Source organism: Hypomesus transpacificus, chromosome 16, assembly GCF_021917145.1.
Source record: "Hypomesus transpacificus isolate Combined female chromosome 16, fHypTra1, whole genome shotgun sequence".
Classification (NCBI taxonomy): domain Eukaryota; kingdom Metazoa; phylum Chordata; class Actinopteri; order Osmeriformes; family Osmeridae; genus Hypomesus; species Hypomesus transpacificus.
In genome coordinates, this window is record NC_061075.1 from 2,781,059 (window position 1) to 2,801,540 (window position 20,482).

The 20,482-nt window shown below is 51.7% G+C and overlaps 1 protein-coding gene across 1 annotated transcript; it reads left to right on the forward strand.

Moving 5' to 3' along the window:
- The first annotated feature begins 1,760 nt into the window (after window positions 1-1,760).
- On the forward strand, window positions 1,761-18,736 carry pdgfra (platelet-derived growth factor receptor, alpha polypeptide). Its single transcript, XM_047037254.1, is given in 29 exon segments — window positions 1,761-2,020; window positions 4,533-4,610; window positions 4,712-4,999; window positions 5,360-5,623; window positions 6,163-6,293; window positions 7,126-7,288; window positions 8,007-8,113; window positions 8,115-8,221; window positions 8,454-8,569; window positions 8,895-9,191; window positions 9,428-9,831; window positions 9,965-10,133; window positions 10,245-10,434; window positions 10,656-10,771; window positions 10,852-10,978; window positions 11,090-11,286; window positions 11,632-11,726; window positions 12,080-12,212; window positions 12,604-12,708; window positions 12,935-13,045; window positions 13,159-13,312; window positions 13,765-13,919; window positions 14,294-14,409; window positions 15,010-15,132; window positions 15,284-15,395; window positions 15,675-15,774; window positions 15,960-16,065; window positions 16,910-17,133; window positions 17,383-18,736. Coding segments are annotated over 28 exon segments (4,407 nt in total). The 5' UTR covers window positions 1,761-2,020; window positions 4,533-4,552; the 3' UTR covers window positions 17,522-18,736.
- The last annotated feature ends 1,746 nt before the right edge of the window (window positions 18,737-20,482 follow it).

Consider the following 20,482-nt stretch of genomic DNA (forward strand, 5'->3'; position numbering starts at 1 on the left):
TGACCCATGAAAGAAGACTTGTCATTGCCCATAGATGCAAGTATTACTAGTAGTACTAGTACAGCCTAAGTACTGAGTAGGCTGCTTGACCATACATTAGGCCGACTGTATTTGCAGCTCAGCTCTTTGATTAAGCAAATAAACGCCCCCTCATGGACAGCTGTTTTTCTCTTCTTGCTATAGCTCTTACTCCATTTCTTATTACATTCTCTCTTCTTCCCTCTTCAGCCCCTTTCTCTCCTCTGCCTCTCTCTCCCCCGCCTCTCTCTCCCCCTATACCTCTTCCATCTTCTCGTCTTGATTCTCTCTCCTCCTCTGTCTCTCTCTTTCTCCCCTCCATTATCTTTTCCCACTCCACTCTCATCGTGTCTTTACTCTTCTCTCTCCCTCTCTGTCTCTTCTCCTCTCTCTGTCTCGTTCTCTACCTTTCCCCTCTCTTTCTATTCCTGTCTCTCAATTCAATGTTCTCTCTCTCTCTCCAACCCCCCCCCCCCCTCTCTCTGCAGTTAGAACGAGGACACACACACTAAAGGTCGCTTTGTGACATGAAGCACATTCCTTCCAGTTGAAATGTGAGGAATGTTGCACAAACACCCAACTTAAATATGATACGTCTTCATGTTTACATGACTGTGGAGCGTGTCTGTGCTTCCTGACGGCGCGTCTCCAGAGAGACTAGGATGTTGCTCTCGAGATGAGCTCTGAACTGGGGCCCAACCAACAGGGGAAAAAGACTATAGAATGGCTCAGTGACAACATATATCAGTTTAGTTCGATGTCAAACTGATTAAAAACAGACGCACAGCGTTGACGCCCGTGTTAAACTAAGAGACACCGATTTAGAACCTAAACTTATCTGAGGCACTAAAAGTTGACTTCTTTTTTTGGAGAACAAGGGACGTTGTTCTTTTGCGTTCTTTGGCTCACTGAACATGTGGAAGTAATTGTGCTGAAAGCGGCTGGGGTTGTGTGTTTGCCTTCGAGGGCGAGCCGTGGGGAGGGCACCTCTGGATGCTCGGTGGGGTTGGCGAGCCCTCAGCCCCGGGGCTCAACTCCGTGAACACAACACAGCCGGCAGTCGTGGCTCTGCATCACTGAGAGCCGAGAATTAGGAGATACATAAGGATCCATTATCCTTACGGAGACCCCCTGGGGAGGAACTGGGTTACTCAACTAAACAACAGACACAACCCTGTAAAGGATGTTAACAACCGTCTTATTTTCCCAAAATTACGCAGACGTGTAAGAATGCAAAGTTGTTCTGAAGTCAGATCGCTTGGGATGTGATATGACGGTGTTAGAGCGCCCTCTGCACGCGGCGTCGGTCCGCAATGACTCAGTCAGTGATCTGGACTTGGCGTCTCTGTGTACCCCCACCGAACGTTGATACTTTACAAAAGAATCGCCTAACCGCTGTTAAATACATGCTTTAACCCAAAGAACATTACACTTTTTGAACTTTGCTCGTTTTTTTTAATAATTAGTGAACAGGCCTATAGTAGCTAATTATTTAAAAAGCTTCTATTACGCGTAGAAAACCGTTTCAATTTGGCATTGCATCAGCATCTTTGAAAATGCTGTACGAAAAGCCGTCTCTTAAAACATATTTCTCCTCGTCTCACAACTTTTAACAGCAGAGAAATTTGACCCCTCGTTGCAGTCCTCAATGCAAAGAAAAGACTCTTACTTTGAAAGTTCCTTCAGCGCAGGGGGGGGGGGAGAGGGGGGTCATTTCCTGAGAGTTATTTACTTTGAGCCAGATATTTAGTTTTTTTAGGAGGATGGACTGTTGGACTGTAGCATTGAATCAATTACAGGTCGCTCCAACTCAGGCGCATTTGGGAGCGGAGCCGCGGACGCAGACGGAGTGGCGCACATATGCTTGCTTTCACGGAGCAGGCTCGAGCTGTGAGGATTAACGGCACCGGAGAACCATTCACTGCGCAAAGCAGAGAGCGTATGCTTTATTCATTACTGGATTTATTCTATCAAGAGGAACAATTAAAAGGAAATTAAAAAGGTAAAGTATTAGATTTAAGAAGATGCTGGCACAAATCAAATCGGCGATGTTCTCACATTTTGTAAGCCTATTTATCCGATGTTTTGTAAAAAGGCAAACATTTTCATGGTGTTGAGAAAATGTTAACGGATAAAACCATTTAAGATTCTTGGTGATTTTTTATAAATGGGAAACTTTTTGAAAAACACCCCAAAACGTTTTGCGTCTACATTCATCCTCTTTGGCATTCGTTCGCTACGTGGAAGTTTTTCCAAACGGTTGATGCGTAATCAGCAGGCACTGCGTTATGCATTACATGCAGTAATATTTTTCAGGGAATTCCGTTTTCCCTGCAACATGTGGGCTCTCTCCTCTGGATTTCTAGCGGAGAGATGTCGCTGACTCGGCGGGATGAAAGCACTCGATGTCGGCCTCACAGCTGGAGCTGTCACCTCGAGGACTGAGGCTCCATTGTGGGGTCCAGTCTGGCATTAATGGGAAACATATTGGGAAGTCGATTTCAAGTTGCTTTCGTACCTGCGCGTGGAATCCGTGGAATTATAAAGGAATATTGTACAATGGAATAACTTGCTGATGGAACTCAAGGCACAGCGGGATGGAGTGACAAGGATATTGTGTGTGTGTGTGTGTATGTGTGTGTGTGGAAAGAGCAAAGCTTTTATAGAACCATTTGAAACCACAGAGGAACCCACTGGAATACATACATCACATAATGGTCGAGGTAGAACATTGCTCAGCTCGTTTTTTCTGATCTTTCTGATCAGGGTTCCACGTGGAACCTACAGATAGGCTGTTGTTCTTTTGTTGCATATGGTTCTATGTTCGACTCTTGTTTTCTGAGTGGGGAGCAGCAGGGGGTCTTTTTCATGCTGGGATGAAACCCATATGCGTCGAAATATCCGCTGCCAAGAAACATTAGCTGTGTTTTGATAAATTATCGAATTTTTAAAAAAATAATGCGAGAAACCGCCTCGATCTGTTGTCCATAACAGTCACATTTATGAGGTAGGCCTACGTGAAAACTTTGAGGCCCCAGCATCCAGATAGAGGTGTCTAAGGATTGCCATAGTGCTATCTTTAGATACGTCTTTCTTCGTAATATTCCCATGGAAATCTATTCTTCACGTGTGGGATTTAATTTTACAGTTTTATCTGTGGAGGAAAGTTAGCTGAAACGACCCCCAGCTGTTGCGAGTTCAGCTGAACAGAGCGTTTGGTAGCTTGAACATTTGTTGGGACTGCACGTTTGGTGGGAGGAAGCGTATAAGGAAAACCCTGACCAAAACCACATTTTTTTTTCAGAAGACAATGAGTGTGTGTAAACATGTCGAAACGAATTAGACGTTTGTCACAGGATTCCCACGCAAATGCGAGCCGTATCAGCCTCTTTCTTGAGTTGCTCTCTTAATTATAGAGTTTCTCGCCAAGCCTGGGTTTCCAGGGGTAATTAACCCTGCCCGGTTGCGCCTGAGCGGACAAACACAAGCGTCACCTTACGCTCAGGCAGTTTCACGAATATAGTTGTCCTAAATCTATTGATAAGTGTATTCCTGGCCCAAGCCTTTGAGATTGTTATCTTTAAAGAATGGGTTTAAAGAATAGCCAGTACAATATTGTGTTGTGGTCTATTAAACTCTAGTCATGTAGGCTACATTCAATACGAGCCTTCAATTTGGCAAAGGCTAACAAATATATTTCGAATTTTCAAACTTCTCAATGCAACCCTAAACGCTCTGCTAAACCGGGCAACTCGCTTCGCTTGGCCATTGATGGAATCCAGGATCCGAACATCACAGGGTCCGTAAGCCAGACGGACAGATAACACAGAGACCGAGAATGTCTGTATGTGAGACGAGGCCTTGGAACCGTTCATTATCAGTGTTGTTTTTGTGGAGTTTACAGCACTTTAGATAAACCCTGCAGTAATTTAAAGATTTTTTTCAGTCCACAGGTAGGCCTATCTTAATGAATTCATAACGATCCATCATAATCATCTCAGCGACTATCTGATCGTGAGACGACAAAAAACAAACAAACAAAAAAAATCTATTAAATGTGTATCCTATGCATTTGATCCAAAATCGTTCTGTTCAACCAATTACAATATCCTAATGTAACGGAAAGTTCCCTCCATTCCGAGAGAGAGATAGATAGAGATAGAGATAGAGAGAGAGAGGTGTCCGGCCTAAAGCAAAGACGGCACAAAACACCAAGAGGTGGGCTCTGTCGTCCTCTAGCGGCCTGGCCCGGTGTCCGCTCCGGGAACCGCGCTCAATGCGCGCATCTGGAGGAAGAGGATGCTGGCGCAGCGGCACTGATTCAACCGTCGCCAACTTGCCTAAACAGGCACAGCTGTTATGCGTCCATGCGCTTTCACAACACCGCGTCAAGCGCTCTACTTTCTATATGCGATATTTGTAGCCTGTCGCTTTGGATAAAAAAAAAACATCTGCTAAGTTTATGCAATGTAAATGTAAATACATGTGTGACGTTCCTGTTTTCTCTCTCACAGTGATCCACGCGTCGGAGGTCATGGCAGGCATGAAGACCCTTCTCGTGGTGGGGGTAGTGCTGTTTGGGTTCATATCAGGTAAGCAAACCTACCTAGTCATTGAACATGTGTGTGGTGCGGCCTAGTCTAATGTCAAACTTCTGTCATTATAATTCATATTTCAACTGTCAAATTTTCAGTTACATACGGAATACTTTGGCCGACCATCGCATCCAACCAACATGAGTTCGTCCTCGAGCGGCATTCCGTATTTAACGTTAGCTGTATCGGGAAGAGGAGCGTAGTGTGGGTTGAACCCTTACCGGACAACACATTTGTGAATTCCGGATATAACACATCCACTCTCTTCATAAACAACGCCTCCGCTGCCAACACCGGATACTACTCCTGTAGATACCAGACCTTAGATGACCAAGATTTAAACAGCAACCAGGATTACGAGGCAGAGATATACATCTATGTTCCAGGTAACGGAGCCACAGAGCTTTAAAGTGTTGTGATTTTCATAAGTAAACCCCACTCCCTTCCCAAGCAAAAATGCAGTAACTGGCAACTTGGTCAAAATGAAGGTACTGCTGTTTTTGCTACCATTGCTTGCGTTGACATATGGTTGAATTTTATGTCACAGCTGTATTGTTTTAGAGAAAGCATGGGATGTGATCAGCATGAATGTCCTAAAAGTCAACCACAACCAAACACTTTGAAGCTGTTTTCCTCGGCTTCCCTCAAAAAGAGCAGTTACTTTACCTTCCAGCTCAGTAGAGCAACTCAGCTCCATCCTGCCGAGACGTTGTGGTGATCCTGTTCCTATGGACCATCCTCTCTAGATCCTGCTGTTCCCTTCGTCCCGGAAGAGCCGGAAAACTTGATGGCGACGGCGATGGCGGGCAAGACTTTCATCCCGTGTCGCGTGTCCGACCCGGCCTCCCAGGTGACGCTACGGAGCGTGCCCGGTGAGGAGGAGGTTTCTGCCTTGTTCGACAGCAAGATGGGGTTTGTGGCCATCATTCCGGCAGGACTGTACCGGTGTGAGACCGTGGTCGATGGGGTCGTTGTCCGCAGTGACACCTACAGGGTGGAGGACAGCACAGGTGAGTGCTGGAGTCCTGTCCTGATCCACAACTCTACAAATGTCAATTTTATGACAATCTATGTATATAACTTTCTGTATATGACTCTATAAATGTTTATAACTGTATATAACTCATATGTGTATAAATCTATATACAGTGTTTATACAACTCTACAGTTTGTATATACATCTATATGTAGACATCTATAAATGTATATCACTATGCATATAACTATGTATGTATATAACTACATATTGTATATATAGTCTATGTGTATAATTCTCTAGAACCAGGGAAGCAGAGACAGATCAGAAAGAGCAGGGTTCTAATAAGGCAAGCACATGTGGCCGTTTCCCTGGGGTGGAGGTGGGGCTGGGTGATGTCACTTCCTGGAAGACAGAGGGGTGACATCATGTGACCAGCTCCAAGGGGAGATGACCTCACCCAACTGCTGTCGGGAGGGCGTGATGTCATCCGTCTCTGGTCCTGGCGAGCTGGGATGGCGGGCAGGCCGGTCATGGGAGAGTGTTCTGAGCGTGTTTGTTATCTCTGTGCAGGCGAGGAGGCCTTCCAGGTGGAGGTGGGGGCCAGCGAGGAGGCTGTGAGGCTGGGACAGGCCCTCAACATCACCTGCCTTGTCCCTCTGGGACCAGCCTTCCAGCAGCAGTGGCTCCACCCCAAGAAACAGGCAAGTGAGCTGGGACGGTCTCTCTCTGATACTGCCCACATCCCCCCTGCAGAGTGGAACCGTCCTCCACAGAAGTGGTCTTCAACCCTGGTCCCCAGGGACCCCTGCCCTGCCTGTTTGAGATGTTTCCCGGCTCCAACACACCTGATTTAAATGAATGGGTCGTTAAAAGGCTTCTGCAGAGCTAAATAATGACCCATTCATTTGAATCAGGTGTGAGGGAGCAGGGAAACATCTCAAACATGCAGGATAGGGGGTCCCTGAGGACCAGGGTGGAAGACCACTGCTCTACAATTCATGACAAGCGGGGAGCAGGAGGGGGAGGTGAGGAGGAGGAGGAGCAGGTTTTCTGGAAAGGGGGAGGAGAAGGAGAGAGAGAGAGAGAGAGAGAGTGAGTGAGAGACAAAGAGAGAGAGAGAGAGAGAGAGAGAGAGAGAGTGAGTGAGAGACAGAGAGAGAGAGAGAGAGAGAGAGAGAGAGAGAGAGAGAGAGAAAGAAAGAAAGAAAGAAAGAAAGAAAAGGGAGAGAAAAATAAAGAGGGGGTCATAACTCCTGTGACCTCCCTGACCTCTGGATGCGTTGAGCAGATACATGCCCTCCTCTACACGACCAAAGGAACATGTGTGTTGGTGTGTGTGTTGGTATGTTTGTGTGTGATGGTGTGTGTGCATGAAGGTATGTGAGTGCGCACGTGCATGTGCATGTAGGGGTGTGTGTGGGTTTACGTGTCGGTATGTGTGCATGCATGTGTGTGAATGTCAGCAAGTGTGTGTGCATGTAGGTGTGTATGTGTGTTTGGAGGTATAACTGTAACATGGCTTTTGTTCTGCAGGCTGTCAGAGCAGTGGCGATGAAGGAGATTCTGACCAATCAGGTGCTCTACATCCTCCGTATCCCAGAAGCCACCTCTCATGACAGTGGAGTCTACGAGTGCGTCGTTGTCAATGAAGACAGCGGGGAGATCCGCACAGGCAGAGTGGTGGTCACCGTCTTCGGTACGCACTGCGCACCCATCACAAACACCCAGAACCCAATAGAGTAAAACAGAGTAGAATAGAACAGAGAAATATAGAAAAGAGAAAAACATCATGAAATAGAGTTGACTAGAATAGTGTAAACCAGAATCAAATGGTGTTGTCTTATACTGTGGGTGAAGTGTTAGTGGATGAAGGAGTGTACAGATGTAGTAAGGACTGGGGAAGGTTCTGTTGTCTCAGTGTTAGTCCTGTTTGTCAGAGGGGGAAACCTCTCAGAACACTGGTTTCTCCATCATCTGCTGGAATCATCAGATGGCTTCAACAGATGGAGGCCAAGCTTTCATTCTTCTCTCTACCTCACCTCTCCCCTCTCTGCCTCTCCTGTCCCCTTGCTAACCCTCTCTCTCTCTCTCTCTCTCTCTCTCTCCTCTCGCTCTCTCTCTCTCTCTCTCTCTCTCCTCTCTCTCTCTCTCTCTCTCTCTCTCTCTCTCTCTTTCTCTCTCTCTCTCTCTCCTCTCTCTCTCTCTCTCTCTCTCTCTCTCTCTCTCTCTCTCTCTCTCTCTCTCCTCTCTCTTTCTCTCTCTCTCTCTCTCTCTCTCTCTCTCTCTCTCTCTCCTCTCTCTCTCTCTCTCTCTCTCTCTCTCTCTCTCTTTCGTCATCTCTCTCTCTCTATGCATGTCTCTCACTGTCTCTCTCTTTGTCTCTCTCTACTTCTCCTCCCCCCCTCCCCCCACAGAGGAGAACTCGTTCATTTCCCTGGAGCATGCTGGGATAGGAGCAGTGGAGTTCGCCAGCCTGCTGGAGGAGTCAGAGTTCACCATCCTGATCCACGCCAGTCCCGCCCCCCCAGGTCACATGGTACAAGGATGGCAGCGAGCTGGCGGGAAGCAGCTACGTCCGGACCAAGACCACGCCCCTCCAGGTCTCGCCCCTCCAGGCCACGCCCCACAGGTAGGCCACACCGCTGGGCTGGGCCGACACGTGTGTGTGTATCTGTGTGTGTTATGGACCTGTGTGTGTGTGTGTTTGTGTAATGGACCTCTGTGTGTGTCTTATGGACCTGTGTGTGTATGTGTGTGTGTTATGGACCTGCCTGTGTGTGTTATGGACCTGTCTGTGTGTGTGTGTGTTTTATGGACCTGTATGTGTGTGTGTTTTATGGACCTGTGTGTGTATTCCCCAGGTATCAGAGTGTACTGACGCTGAGGCAGCCCCTAGAAGCTGACAGTGGGAACTACACCATCATGGCCCTGGCTGGCTCCCAGTCAGAACACTTCTCCTTCACGCTGAAGGTCAAAGGTGAGACCCTGTTTGACATTTTTACACTTCTGTCCTTTCCCTCAAAGTAGAATGAAAGTACAGGAGAAGATTTTAAGGGTCAGAGGTGCGTAGTTCTAACAGTATTTCAGAACGGTCTCCTGGTGAACAAAACTGTATGGATCTGTGTGTTTGTGTGTGTGTTTGTTATGGATCTGTGTGTGTGTGTGTGATATGGATCTGTATGTGTGTGTGTTATGGATCTGTGTGTATGTGTGTGTGTGTGTGTGTGTGTGTGTGTGTGTGTGATGGATCGGTGTGTGCTAGTGATGGAGTCTTACCCAGCTGTCCTCCCATGTGTCTGCAGCATCGGGCTCCGTGGCGTTCCAGCCCTCCTCCGCCCCCCTCCTCCTGCCCCGGGTGGAGCAGATGCAGGTCCCCCTCAACGCCCCCTTCACCCTCACCTGCCACGGGGAGGCGGAGCTGGAGTGGGACACGCCCCTCTACCTGCCCCAGCAGACGGAGGAGGACAACAGCGGCCTGTTCGTCACCACGGTGACCGTGGAGGACGCCACGGCGATGCACACGGGCGCCTACACCTGTTTCTATCAACACGGCAACGGCTCGGAGGAGACGCAGAGCAGCATCTATGTCTACGTGCCGGGTAGGTGAACACACACGAACACGTGTGGAGTGTATCTGCTGGTCATGTGTGCGCTCCTTCATACATGCTTGAGTGTATTCATTGTCATAAATAAAGTCGAATTCAAAGTCGTAACCGCACTAATTGTGTTGCACCCCTCCCCCCCTCCCCCATGGTGTTGCACCCCTCCCCCCCACCCCCATGGTGTTGCACCCCTCCCCCCCTCCCCCCCTCCCCCATGGTGTTGCGCCCCCCAGACCCCGAGGTGCCCTTCCTGCCCTCGCTGGTGCCCTACAGCAACCACGTCCTGACGGACCAGAAGGAGATGGAGATCGGCTGCCGTGTGTCCGACCCCGGCGCCAACGTTACCCTGGTGAACACCGACACCCAGCAGGAGGTCCCCTCCTCCTACGACAGCCGGCGCGGCGCCGTGGGCCTGTTCAACCCGGGGACCTACGCCTGCCGGGCAATGATCAACGACGAGGAGCACTACAGCGAGGAGTACATTGTTCACGGGTGGGTGGAGGGCGCGGGGGGGCTGGAGGTGGAGCTCCGGGCCCCCAGGACGGCCCTGCTGGTGGGGGAGACCCTCACCGTGTCCTGCCTGGCGCGGGGATCCTCCGAGATCCTGGAGGACCAATGGAAGTACCCCGGCAGACAGGTGAGCGGCGGAGATGTAGGGGGTTCTGGGGGGCTTGGAGAAGGGGAGAGGGAGGAAGAGAAAAGGGGCCCATGGAAGCATGTGACCATGATTGATGTTAGTGGGAGTTGACGAGTGAGCGATGGCTTTCCAGGCGAATCGCGGCGTGAAGTCCGTGCGGGAGAACAAGCGCGAGCAGGAGATCCAGTACACGCTGACCATCGGCCAGGCGTCCGCCAAGGACAGCGGCTCCTACGCCTGCGCCATCACCGACATCATCAGCGACAAGAGGCAGACCAGGGAGCTGGTCATCAACGTCTACGGTAACCGTCGCCTCCGGGGGGGAGGGGCCCATTCATTGGTTCGTTTTCTCGACGTTTGTGGTCCGTGTCGTTCCCTTCCTCACCTCATCTCTTCCTCCTCTCCCTCCGCAGAGAGTGCCTTTGTGTCTCTCCGCCCGTCCTTCAGCCCCCAGGAGACTGCGGAGCTGGACGAAGTGAAGGAGTTCCGGGCGGACATCGACTCCTTCCCCGAGGCGAGGGTCACCTGGCTGAAGGACGGACGCCCTCTGGACGACGTGGCGGCCGAGATCAGCAGCAACCTGCGGAAGGTCGGCGAGACCAGGTGAGGCTTTCCTGGTGTCTGTGTGACATCACCCACCTGGTGTTCTCCTGCTAGTACCTGCGTGCTCTAGAGGATCGTGGTTCTGGTTGTACGGATGCTGTTGAGGTCTGGGGGGGGGGGGGCTTGAGGGGCGTGTTCCGTTGTTGCTCTGCAGGTTCTGGCATGTGTGTGTGGTTGTAGAAGGTTCTAAAATGTTGTTGGGGTGTGTTGCGGTTCTGCAGGTACCAGAGTATTCTGACCTTGATCCGGGCCAAGCAGGAGGATAGTGGGAACTACACTCTGCGACTGGACAACGGCGACCTGAGCACCACCCACAGTTTCAGCTTGCAGGTCAAAGGTGAGCCAGGCCCACGCCCCCCAACGGCCCTCTGTTCAGCCCGTCCTCTGCCTGTCTGACTCCTGACCTCCACCCCACAGTTCCCGCTGTGATCGTGGATCTCATGGACCTACATCACGGATCGTCGCTCGGCCAGGCCGTGGTGTGCATCGCTGGGGGACAGCCCACACCTGAGCTGGAGTGGTTCATCTGCAGCAACATCAAACAGTAAGAAGCACACACACACAGGCCAACACACACACTCACGCACCTCTACACTCACACAGTCTCTGTCCCACACACACACACACACGGTCACCGTGTCCTGCATCTGTCCAGCTGTGCCAACGACTCCTCCCAGTGGGTGCCCCTCCCGGCCAACTCCTCGGAGATCACCGTGGAAACGCACCTGGACGCCGACCTCCAGCTGGAGAGCCAGGTGATGTTCGGTCATCTTGATAACACACTGGCCGTGCGCTGCCTGGCCAGGAACGAGATGGCCGTCGTCAGCAGGGAGGTCAAGCTGGTGTCTAATGGTGAGGAGAACACACACGCACGCACACACAGAAACACACACACACACAGACACACGCATGCACACACAGAAACACACACACACAGACAGAAACACACAGACAGACACACAGACTCAGTGAGTGCATGTGTGTGTGTGTGTGTGTGTGTGGAGGGGGAGTGGAGACAAGCTCAGCTTTGTGTTAGAGGCTTTTATTCTGAAAACCGAGGACAGACGTTCAGGGCCATTTGGCTTCTTCAGCTGTTGAGAGACGACACCCTTTACCATCCCATCACACAGCCATTAAACTCACACCTCTGTATCCTGGTGTCAATTCATGTGTTTGTGTGTGTGTGTGTGTGTGCAGGCCCTCACTCAGAGCTGACGGTGGCTGCAGCAGTGTTGGTGTTGCTGGTCATAGTCATCATCTCTCTCATTGTGCTCGTCATCATATGGAAACAGGTACTGTCTCTCTCACTCTGTCACTCACTCACTGTCTCACTAGTCACTTACTCCACCACTTACTCACTCACTCACTCAGTCACTCACTCACTCACTGACTCCACAACTCACTCACTCCACAACTCACTCACTCCACAACTCACTCACTCCACAACTCACCTACTCACTCACTCATTCAAAAGATTTCTGTCATTTAGGTGGCATTTTGGACTAGGGCTGGAGCTAGCACTAGGTTTGGGGCTAGGTCTATGTCTGGGATTAGAGGTGGGACTTGGACTAGGATAAGGACTAGGGCTGGGTCTGAGACTCGAGTTGAGGCTATGTCTGAGCTGTCGTGTGTTGCTCCCTAACAGAAGCCTCGATATGAAATCCGCTGGAGGGTGATCGAGTCTGTGAGTCCAGACGGCCATGAGTACATCTACGTGGACCCCATGCAGCTGCCCTACGACTCCCGCTGGGAGTTCCCCAGAGACGGCCTGGTGCTGGGTGAGCTGCTGCTCTGGTGATCCCACCCTGGGGCTGGGGTCCTGGGGTACTGGGGTACTGGTCCTGGGGTACTGGGGTACTGTGGTCCTGGGGCTGGGGTCGGGGCTGGGGTACTGGGGCTGGGGTCCTGGGGTACTGGGGTACTGGTCCTGGGGTACTGGGGTACTGTGGTCCTGGGGCTGGGGTCGGGGCTGGGGTACTGGGGCTGGGGTCCTGGGGTACTGGGGTACTGGTCCTGGGGTACTGGGGTACTGTGGTCCTGGGGCTGGGGTCGGGGCTGGGGTACTGGGGCTGGGGTCCTGGGGTACTGGGGTCCTGGGGTACTGGGGTACAGGCAGGGGTGTGGGAAGGTTGGTCCAGCTGGGTCACTGACCTGGTCTCTCTGTCTCAGGTCGCATCCTGGGCTCCGGGGCCTTTGGGAAGGTGGTGGAAGGGACAGCCTACGGACTCAGCCACTCCCAGCCTGTCATGAAGGTGGCTGTGAAGATGCTGAAACGTGAGTTCACCCCCCCGTGGCTGCCCTGGGTGGAGGGAGGGAGGGATGGAGGCACGGATAGAAGGATGGATGGAACTTGGTTAAGTGTATGTAAAAGTTTAATAAAGGTTCATTGAATGTTGAATGTTAATTGAATGTTGAAGGGTTAGTGAATGTTGAAGGGTTAGTGAATGTTGAAGGGTTAGTGAATGTTGAAGGGTTAGTGAAGCTTCCTGCTGTTCCTTAGCCACAGCTCGCTCCAGTGAAAAGCAGGCCCTGATGTCGGAGTTGAAGATCATGACTCACCTGGGCCCTCACCTGAACATTGTCAACCTGCTGGGGGCTTGCACCAAGACAGGTGAGCACGCACACACACAAGCACACACACACACACAAGCATGCACACACACTCACACAAGCACGCACACACACACTCTTACTCAACTGTCCCCCCCCCCCTCCTCTCCCCAGGTCCCATCTACATCATCACTGAGTACTGTTTCTATGGCGACCTGGTGAACTACCTTCATAAGAACAGGGAGAGCTTCCTAAGTGTGCATCCGGAGAAATCCAAGAAGGACCTGGACATCTTCGGCATCAACCCTGTGGACGAGAGCAACAGGAGGTACAAACACACACACATACACTGTCATACACACAGAGGAAAACACGGTCAATCGCGCACACACACACACGCACACACACACAGATGAATAACCCTAGCATGTCACCAGAGGACACTGGCTGGAGTCTTCACTGAGTGCTCTCAGCTGTTAGCTCCTCTCTACTGTGTCTCAGCTCTCTTCCCTCCCTCCCTCACCCTTCCTCCCTCCTCTCCCTGTGTCGGACCAGTGACCCTATCTGTTTTTCTCCTCTCGCTCTCTCTCCGGCCGCTCTGCTTGGGTCATTAAGTGTGACGACTGACTCACACTGACCGCACCTCAGAATGACCACCCAGCATGACTCGCCCTCCACACTCCTCACTCTCTCCTCTCCCTTCTTCTTCTCTCCTCTCTCTCTCCTCTCGTGGTATTCCTCTTGCAGCTATGTGACCCTCTCTCGCTCTCTGTCCTGCAGCTATGTGGTCCTGTCCTTCGAGGGCAGAGGAGACTACATGGACATGAAGCAGGTGGACACGCAGTACGTTCCCATGCTGGAGATCAACGATCCCTCCAAGTACTCCGACATCCAGCTCTCCAGCTACGACAGCCCACCCTCGCCGAGACAGAGAGGTGAGGACTCTATCTCTCTATCTCTCTTCCTCTCTTCCCCTCTTCCTCTCTTCCCCAGTATCTTGGTGTTCCCTACCCTGCTGGAGTCAGTGAGGTCAGGGGGGGGTCATCATCTCTAACCCTGCATATCTTCGTTTCCTTCTCCCTCTGAACCCTCTGCCTTCCTCGACCTCCTCCCCCTGCTCACCCAGTGTGGGGTCAGGGGTCACGTCGCTGCTCTGTAATTACAGACGGCGGCGTTCTGGAGCTCCCTGCTATTAGGAAGGTGCAGGTTGGAACCGCCAGTCTATATTTACATGTTCCCAAACACCCGCTTCGGCCTTATTATATGTTCGTTTTATGTTTGTGTGTGTGCGTGTGCGTGTGTGCTCCAGAGGGTGAGGTGGACGGTCTGCTGCCGGACGATAAGAGCAAGGGTCTGAGCACCACCGACCTGCTCAGCTTCTCCTACCAGGTGGCCCGCGGCATGGAGTTCCTGGCCTCCAAGAACGTGAGTCCCAGATCAGACGGGGAAGAGGGGAGGGAGGAGGAAGGGCGAGAGGGAGGGGGGTACTGAGAGGGAGAGAGGGAGAGGGGGAGACAAGGAAAGACTATAGAAGGGAAGGAGAGAACATTGGTTTGGTCACCACAATGTTTCTACTGTCGTTTCTTTCTGGGCTGGCTGCGCTTCTTTGACCAGAGATACACAGGTCAGAAAAGGACACAGGGAGGGAGAGAGGGAGAGAGGGAGGGAGAGAGGGGGAGAGAGAGAGAGAGACAGGGAAGGAAAGAAAGAGAGAGGGAGGGAGAGGGAAGGAGAGAGGGAGAAGGGCAGACAGGGGAGAGAGAGAAGGCTTGAGGAAGCAGGGAGGGAGGGAGAAGCAGGCCCATGGCAACACAGACACGCCAGCACCTTATATAGCTCTGGACACACTCAAATTACCCAGGGGCCTTTGCAGCGTGTCATTATCTCCATGGCGCCAGAGGCCTGTGGTGGTCAACCCTGCAGGACTGTTTATAGACAGGAAGCACAGGATCTAATGGAGGGAGGAACATGGAAAGAAAGAGAGAAAGTCCGACTGATGCTTAACAAAGTGTGTGTGTGTTGCAGTGTGTGCACAGAGACCTGGCTGCCAGAAACGTGCTGCTGTCCCAGGGGAAGATCGTGAAGATCTGTGACTTTGGTCTGGCCAGGGACATCATGCACGACAACAACTACGTCTCCAAGGGCAGCGTGAGTCATCCTCCTGTCTGAACTGCCTTGTCTAAACGCGAGGGGTGTGTGTGTGTGTGTGACTTCCTCCCCTGTCTGGGTCTTAGCATCAGATGTGTGTGTATAGGTGTGTGCTTAGGCAGTGTGTTTTAACTTGTGTGTGTGTGTGTAGACCTTCCTTCCAGTGAAGTGGATGGCTCCTGAGAGCATCTTTGACAACATGTACACCAGCCTGAGTGACGTCTGGTCCTATGGCATCCTGCTGTGGGAGATCTTCTCTCTGGGTAAGAATGGGTGCTGAGGGTGAGGCTGGGGGCGAGGCTGGGGTCAGGGTCAGGTTAGGTTGGGGTTATGGCCAGGGTCAGGGGGAGGTTGGGTTTATGAGATCTTACTAATGAGGTTTTAAGCACTTTCATGTTAAGATTTATTGGTGTGTTGACCTTGTCTCCTCTCTCTGTGTGTGTGTCTCCTCTCTCTGTGTGTGTGTGTGTGTGTGTGTGTGTGTGTGTGTGTGTGTGTGCGTGTGTGTGTGTGTGTGTGTGTGTGTGTGTGTGTGTGTGCAGGTGGAACCCCCTACCCTGGTATGGTGGTGGACTCCAGCTTCTACAACAAGATCAAGAGTGGCTACAGGATGGCCAAGCCTGAGCATGCTGCTGCCCATGTGTACGTTACCCTGGTTACACAGCATCCTGTTCTGGTAGCCGTTACCCTGGTTACACAGCGTCCTGTTCTAGTATCCGTGACCCTGGTTACGCGGCATCCTGTTCTAATACTCATTGCCCTGGTTACACTGCTGTGTACACTTCTGTTGTATAACATGTACTCCATCTGTGTGTGTGTGTGTCCAGGTATGAGATGATGATGAAGTGTTGGAACAGCGAGCCCGAGAAAAGGCCCTCCTTCCTCAGCCTCAGCGAATCAGTGGCCTCCCTGCTGCCCGCCAGCTACAAGAGGGTAAGCCTCAACCTCACCTCTGACCCCTGACCCCTCTCCCATCACCCCTCTGCACAGACAGAGAGGAAGTGCCATGACACCTCTGCTAAACGGAAGGCAGCCACTTCCTGTGCAGGGTGTGAAGCATATGTTGCTCGGGGCGACAGGAGCAGCCTAGCCTGTCATTAGAGGGCCAGCCACAGTGAGATTGTTAAACCCAGCCAGCACATGGCACATCAAACTGCCCTGCCCCCAAAGGCTCTTCACTGCCAGTAGACAGGGGAGGAGGAGGAGGAGGGGGAAGGTGGAGGAGAGATTTGGAGCAGAGAGGAGGAAGGAGAAGAGAGGAGAAGATGGGAGTGGGAGCAGAGAGGAGGAGAGGAGAGAAGGAGGAGTTGACAGAAGAGGAAGAGGAGAGAGCAAATGAACAGATGAGGAGATGAGAGGAGGAACCAGGTCCTGTTTTAGCACCTCTCTCCGTTGTGGGTTGGGCAGGCTGGGAGATGTGGTGTGGTTAGGGTCTCACCACACTGCCACATTGGGAACACACCACACACAGACAGACACACACACACACACACACCACACCACACATTGGTGACAGCTGTTTCTGGGGACGATTAGGTGGTCACCTTTAGGAGTGATGGTTAGGGTTATGAGTTCGGTGATTTGGGAACAGATGTTTCTGTTTCCAGAGTTGTTCCAAACAGGAGACAGTCTATTTTCCCCTCCCCTCTCCTCCTCCCCTACTTCGCCTAGACAGTATGCAGCACTATCTGTCTGTCTGTCTCTCTGTCTGTCTCACCCTCTGGCTGTCTAACGTTCTGTCTGTCTGACGTTCTGTGCATCCCCCGTTGCCCTGCAGAGCTACGAGAGGATCAACCATGACTTCCTGAAGAGTGACCACCCTGCGGTGACGCGCGTGTGCGTGGAGAGCGACGACGCCTACGTGGGCATCAGCTACAAGAACCAGGGCAAGCTGAAGAGCCGTGAGGAGCAGGAGCAGCGTCTGAGCTCGGACAGCGGCTACATCATCCCCCTGCCCGACCTGGAGCCTGACCTGGGCTACAGCAAGAGGAACCGCCACAGGTAGCTCCCCTGCTCCCTCTCCGCCTCCCTCTCCTCCTCCTCCCTCTCCTCCGTCCTCTCCCTCTCCTCCTCGGTCCTCTCTCTCCCCCTCCTCCTTTCTCTTTCCTTCCCTCTTCTTTTTCCCTCTCCCTCTCTCCTCCTCTTCTCTTCCACCTCCCCCTCCGCCCCGCCCCCCTCTAGCTTCTCGTCCTCCTCCCCCTCCTCCCTCATGCCTCTCCTCACCCTGCTGTGACGTGGTCGTGTCCGCAGCTCCCAGACGTCGGACGAGAGTGCCATAGAGACTGGCAGCAGCTCCACGCTGGCCCGCAGGGAGGGGGAGACCCTGGAGGACATCACCCTGCTGGAGGAGCTCCACTCTGGGGACCTGGAAGAGGACAGCTTCCTGTGACATGCCCGCTAGGAGGACAGCTTCTTGTCACACCCCACTCCCCCCTCCCCACAGCTTCCTGTGACACCCCCACACCTAGGATGACAGCTTCCTGTGACACACCCTCACAGTTTCCCTGTGACACACCCAACTAGGATGACAGCTTCTGGTGACAAGCTCACCTAGGGTGATTGCTTCCTGTGACATGCCCAACTAGGGTGATTGCTTCCTGTGACATGCCCAACTAGGATGACAGCTTCCTGTGACACCCTCGCACATAGGAGGACAGACGGACACACAATCTAAAGACCCCCCCCCCAACTTCCACAAACACACTTTTCCTTCCCCCCCCCGCCCCCCTCTCCCCCCAGCCTGTCCTCACTCCCCGCCGAGGAAAGGGCGAAACCACTTCACTGCTCGGACAAGTCTGTGGTACGGCGAGATTGTGGTGCACCATGAGATCCCCAGACAGCGCCCTCTTGCTGGGCTGGAGGGATAGAGACCGTGGGACGCTGAGCCCTGCCCTGGCCTGCAGTCTGGAGGAAGGACTCGTGTCGAGGGCTGTGTCCTCTGTTCGGAAAGAACATTAAGCTAATGGGCATTCTAAAACAGTATACTGTATGTAAATATGAGTATGTACTAGACCAGTATGTATCAGTATATTCCTGTATATACCAGTTTATACCAGTAGGCACTAATATGTACCAGTATATACCAGTACACACCAGTATGTACCAGTATACACCAAGTTATACCAGTATATACCAGTATGTACAAGTATATACAACCTTTAAGCCAGTGCATACCAGTGTGTACCAGTATACACCAGTTTATACCAGTATATACCAGTTTACACCCGTATGCCAACCACTACAGTGTGACAGGCCGAAATACATCCGCCCAGCTGGAGTGTGTCCAGCCAGGGACAGCGTCCCCTCCTCTCTTCTCCTGGACACACCCTTCCTGCTGGCACAATCACTAGCTATACTAGATTATACAGCACGATATCTGGACCCTGTATGCTTCTTATCTACGTGACTATATACTGTCTACAGCTGAATAAGTACAATGGTCCAAACTTTATTTTTTTACTCGTACCTTACATGTCAACTTGTATTGTGTTGTTAATATTAGAAGGATGATCGTAATTTGCTTTAATGATGAATATGTATAATGTGCTTGTGGAGTGGCAGGTTTAAGAGCTTGGTGGTTCTCAGCGCATGGATGAGTTGGAATGTGAATACAAGCAGAGTTTTATAGGAGAGACCTGGTGAGCTGGAGGAATCAAATTCTGGTCTGGTGTCTACACCTTTGGCCCCATTCATTTGACCATATTTGTATGTCGCTTTGGACCAAATATCCTGCTAAAGGAAGAAACGAAAAACAGTCTTTAGGACCTGGCCTTCTGGAGGTGTCAGTTCTCAGAACTCATGCTTGAAGGGCCTGGTCTGGCCTGCTCTGACCTGGCCTGGTCTGGCAAGGTCTGGCCTGGTCTGGTCTGGCCTGGTCTGGTCTGGCCTCGTCTGGCCTGGTCTAGTCTGACCTGGTCTGGTCTGGCCTGGTCTGGCCTGGTCTGGTCTAGTCTGGCCTGGCCTGGTCTGGCTTGGTCTGGCCTGGCCTGGCCTGGCCTGGCCTGGCCTGGCCTGGCCTGGTCTGGTCTGGTCTGGTCTGGCCTGGTCTGGTCTGGTCTAGTCTGGCCTGGTCTGGCTTGGTCTGGCCTGGTCTGACCTGGTCTGGTCTGGCCTGGTCTGGTCTAGTCTGGCCTGGTCTGGTCTGGCTTGGTCTGGCCTGGTCTGGCCTGGTCTAGTCTAGTCTGGCCTGGCCTGGCCTGGCCTGGTCTGGTCTGGCCTGGTCTAGTCTAGTCTGGTCTGGTCTGGTCTGGTCTGGCCTGGTCTGGCCTGGCCTGGTCTGGCCTGGTCTAGTCTAGTCTGGCCTGGTCTGGTCTGGCCTGGCCTGGCCTGGCCTGGTCTGGTCTGGTCTGGCCTGGTCTAGTCTGGCCTGGCCTGGTCTGGTCTGGCCTGGTCTGACAGGATTTGCTCGTTCCAGGCAGAGTAAGGAGGACCAGGCTGGGTGGAGAGGCAGCAGAGCCACAGGACAGACATGGTAGATACATGTGTGTATATATGTATATATATATATATATATATAAAGACACCAGTTAGACTTCAACGGTAGCTTGTTAACATGCTTCATCATGCAGCTTGGACTGGTTAACTGTGGCGTTCTGCCGCCATGTTGGATATTCCTGTTTCTGTTTACTGATGTCGGCGGGATCTGTAACCTTCTCTCTCCATGGCAACGGTGTAGGAGGGAAGGGGGGTTGGATTGTTGGAGGGAGAACGGAAGTATATATAATGGTACAGCATCTGTAATTATAGTAGTTATCCTCTGTCAATGGTACAGTACGTGTAATTATAAGTAGTTATCCTCATGTTTTAATAAGCATTATGTACATTCAGATGGTTTATATTTGAATAAATGATTTATAAAGTAATCATAGGTCTCATGCTTCTGTCTCAGATCACCACACAGACAAACACGCACGCACACACACACACACACACTCCACACACACACTCCCCACACAGACACACACTACATACAAACAAACAAAAGTTCTGAAAATGGTGACCAAATACCTTTTTTGGTATCTTTTAACACACTGAGACATCTATTTTGTATGTCACTTCAGATAAATGCACCCTATAAATGTATTCAAATGTGAATGTCAAAAAGGTTGATGTCAAACTCTGAAAGCTGGCAAAATACAGCGCTATCCAGCTGCAATGACTGGAGATTAGTTTGGTTGGATTATCATTTTAGTCACAATTGCTGCAGTCTTATTAATCACCACTAGAGGGCAGCCAAACTCCACCACGGAACGGTGACCCTAGCCGCGGTTCTCCAACGGCTGTGTGTGCTTAATTCGAAAGAATAGTTCCTGTAGTGCAACATCACTATAATAACTACGTAATTCTGCAG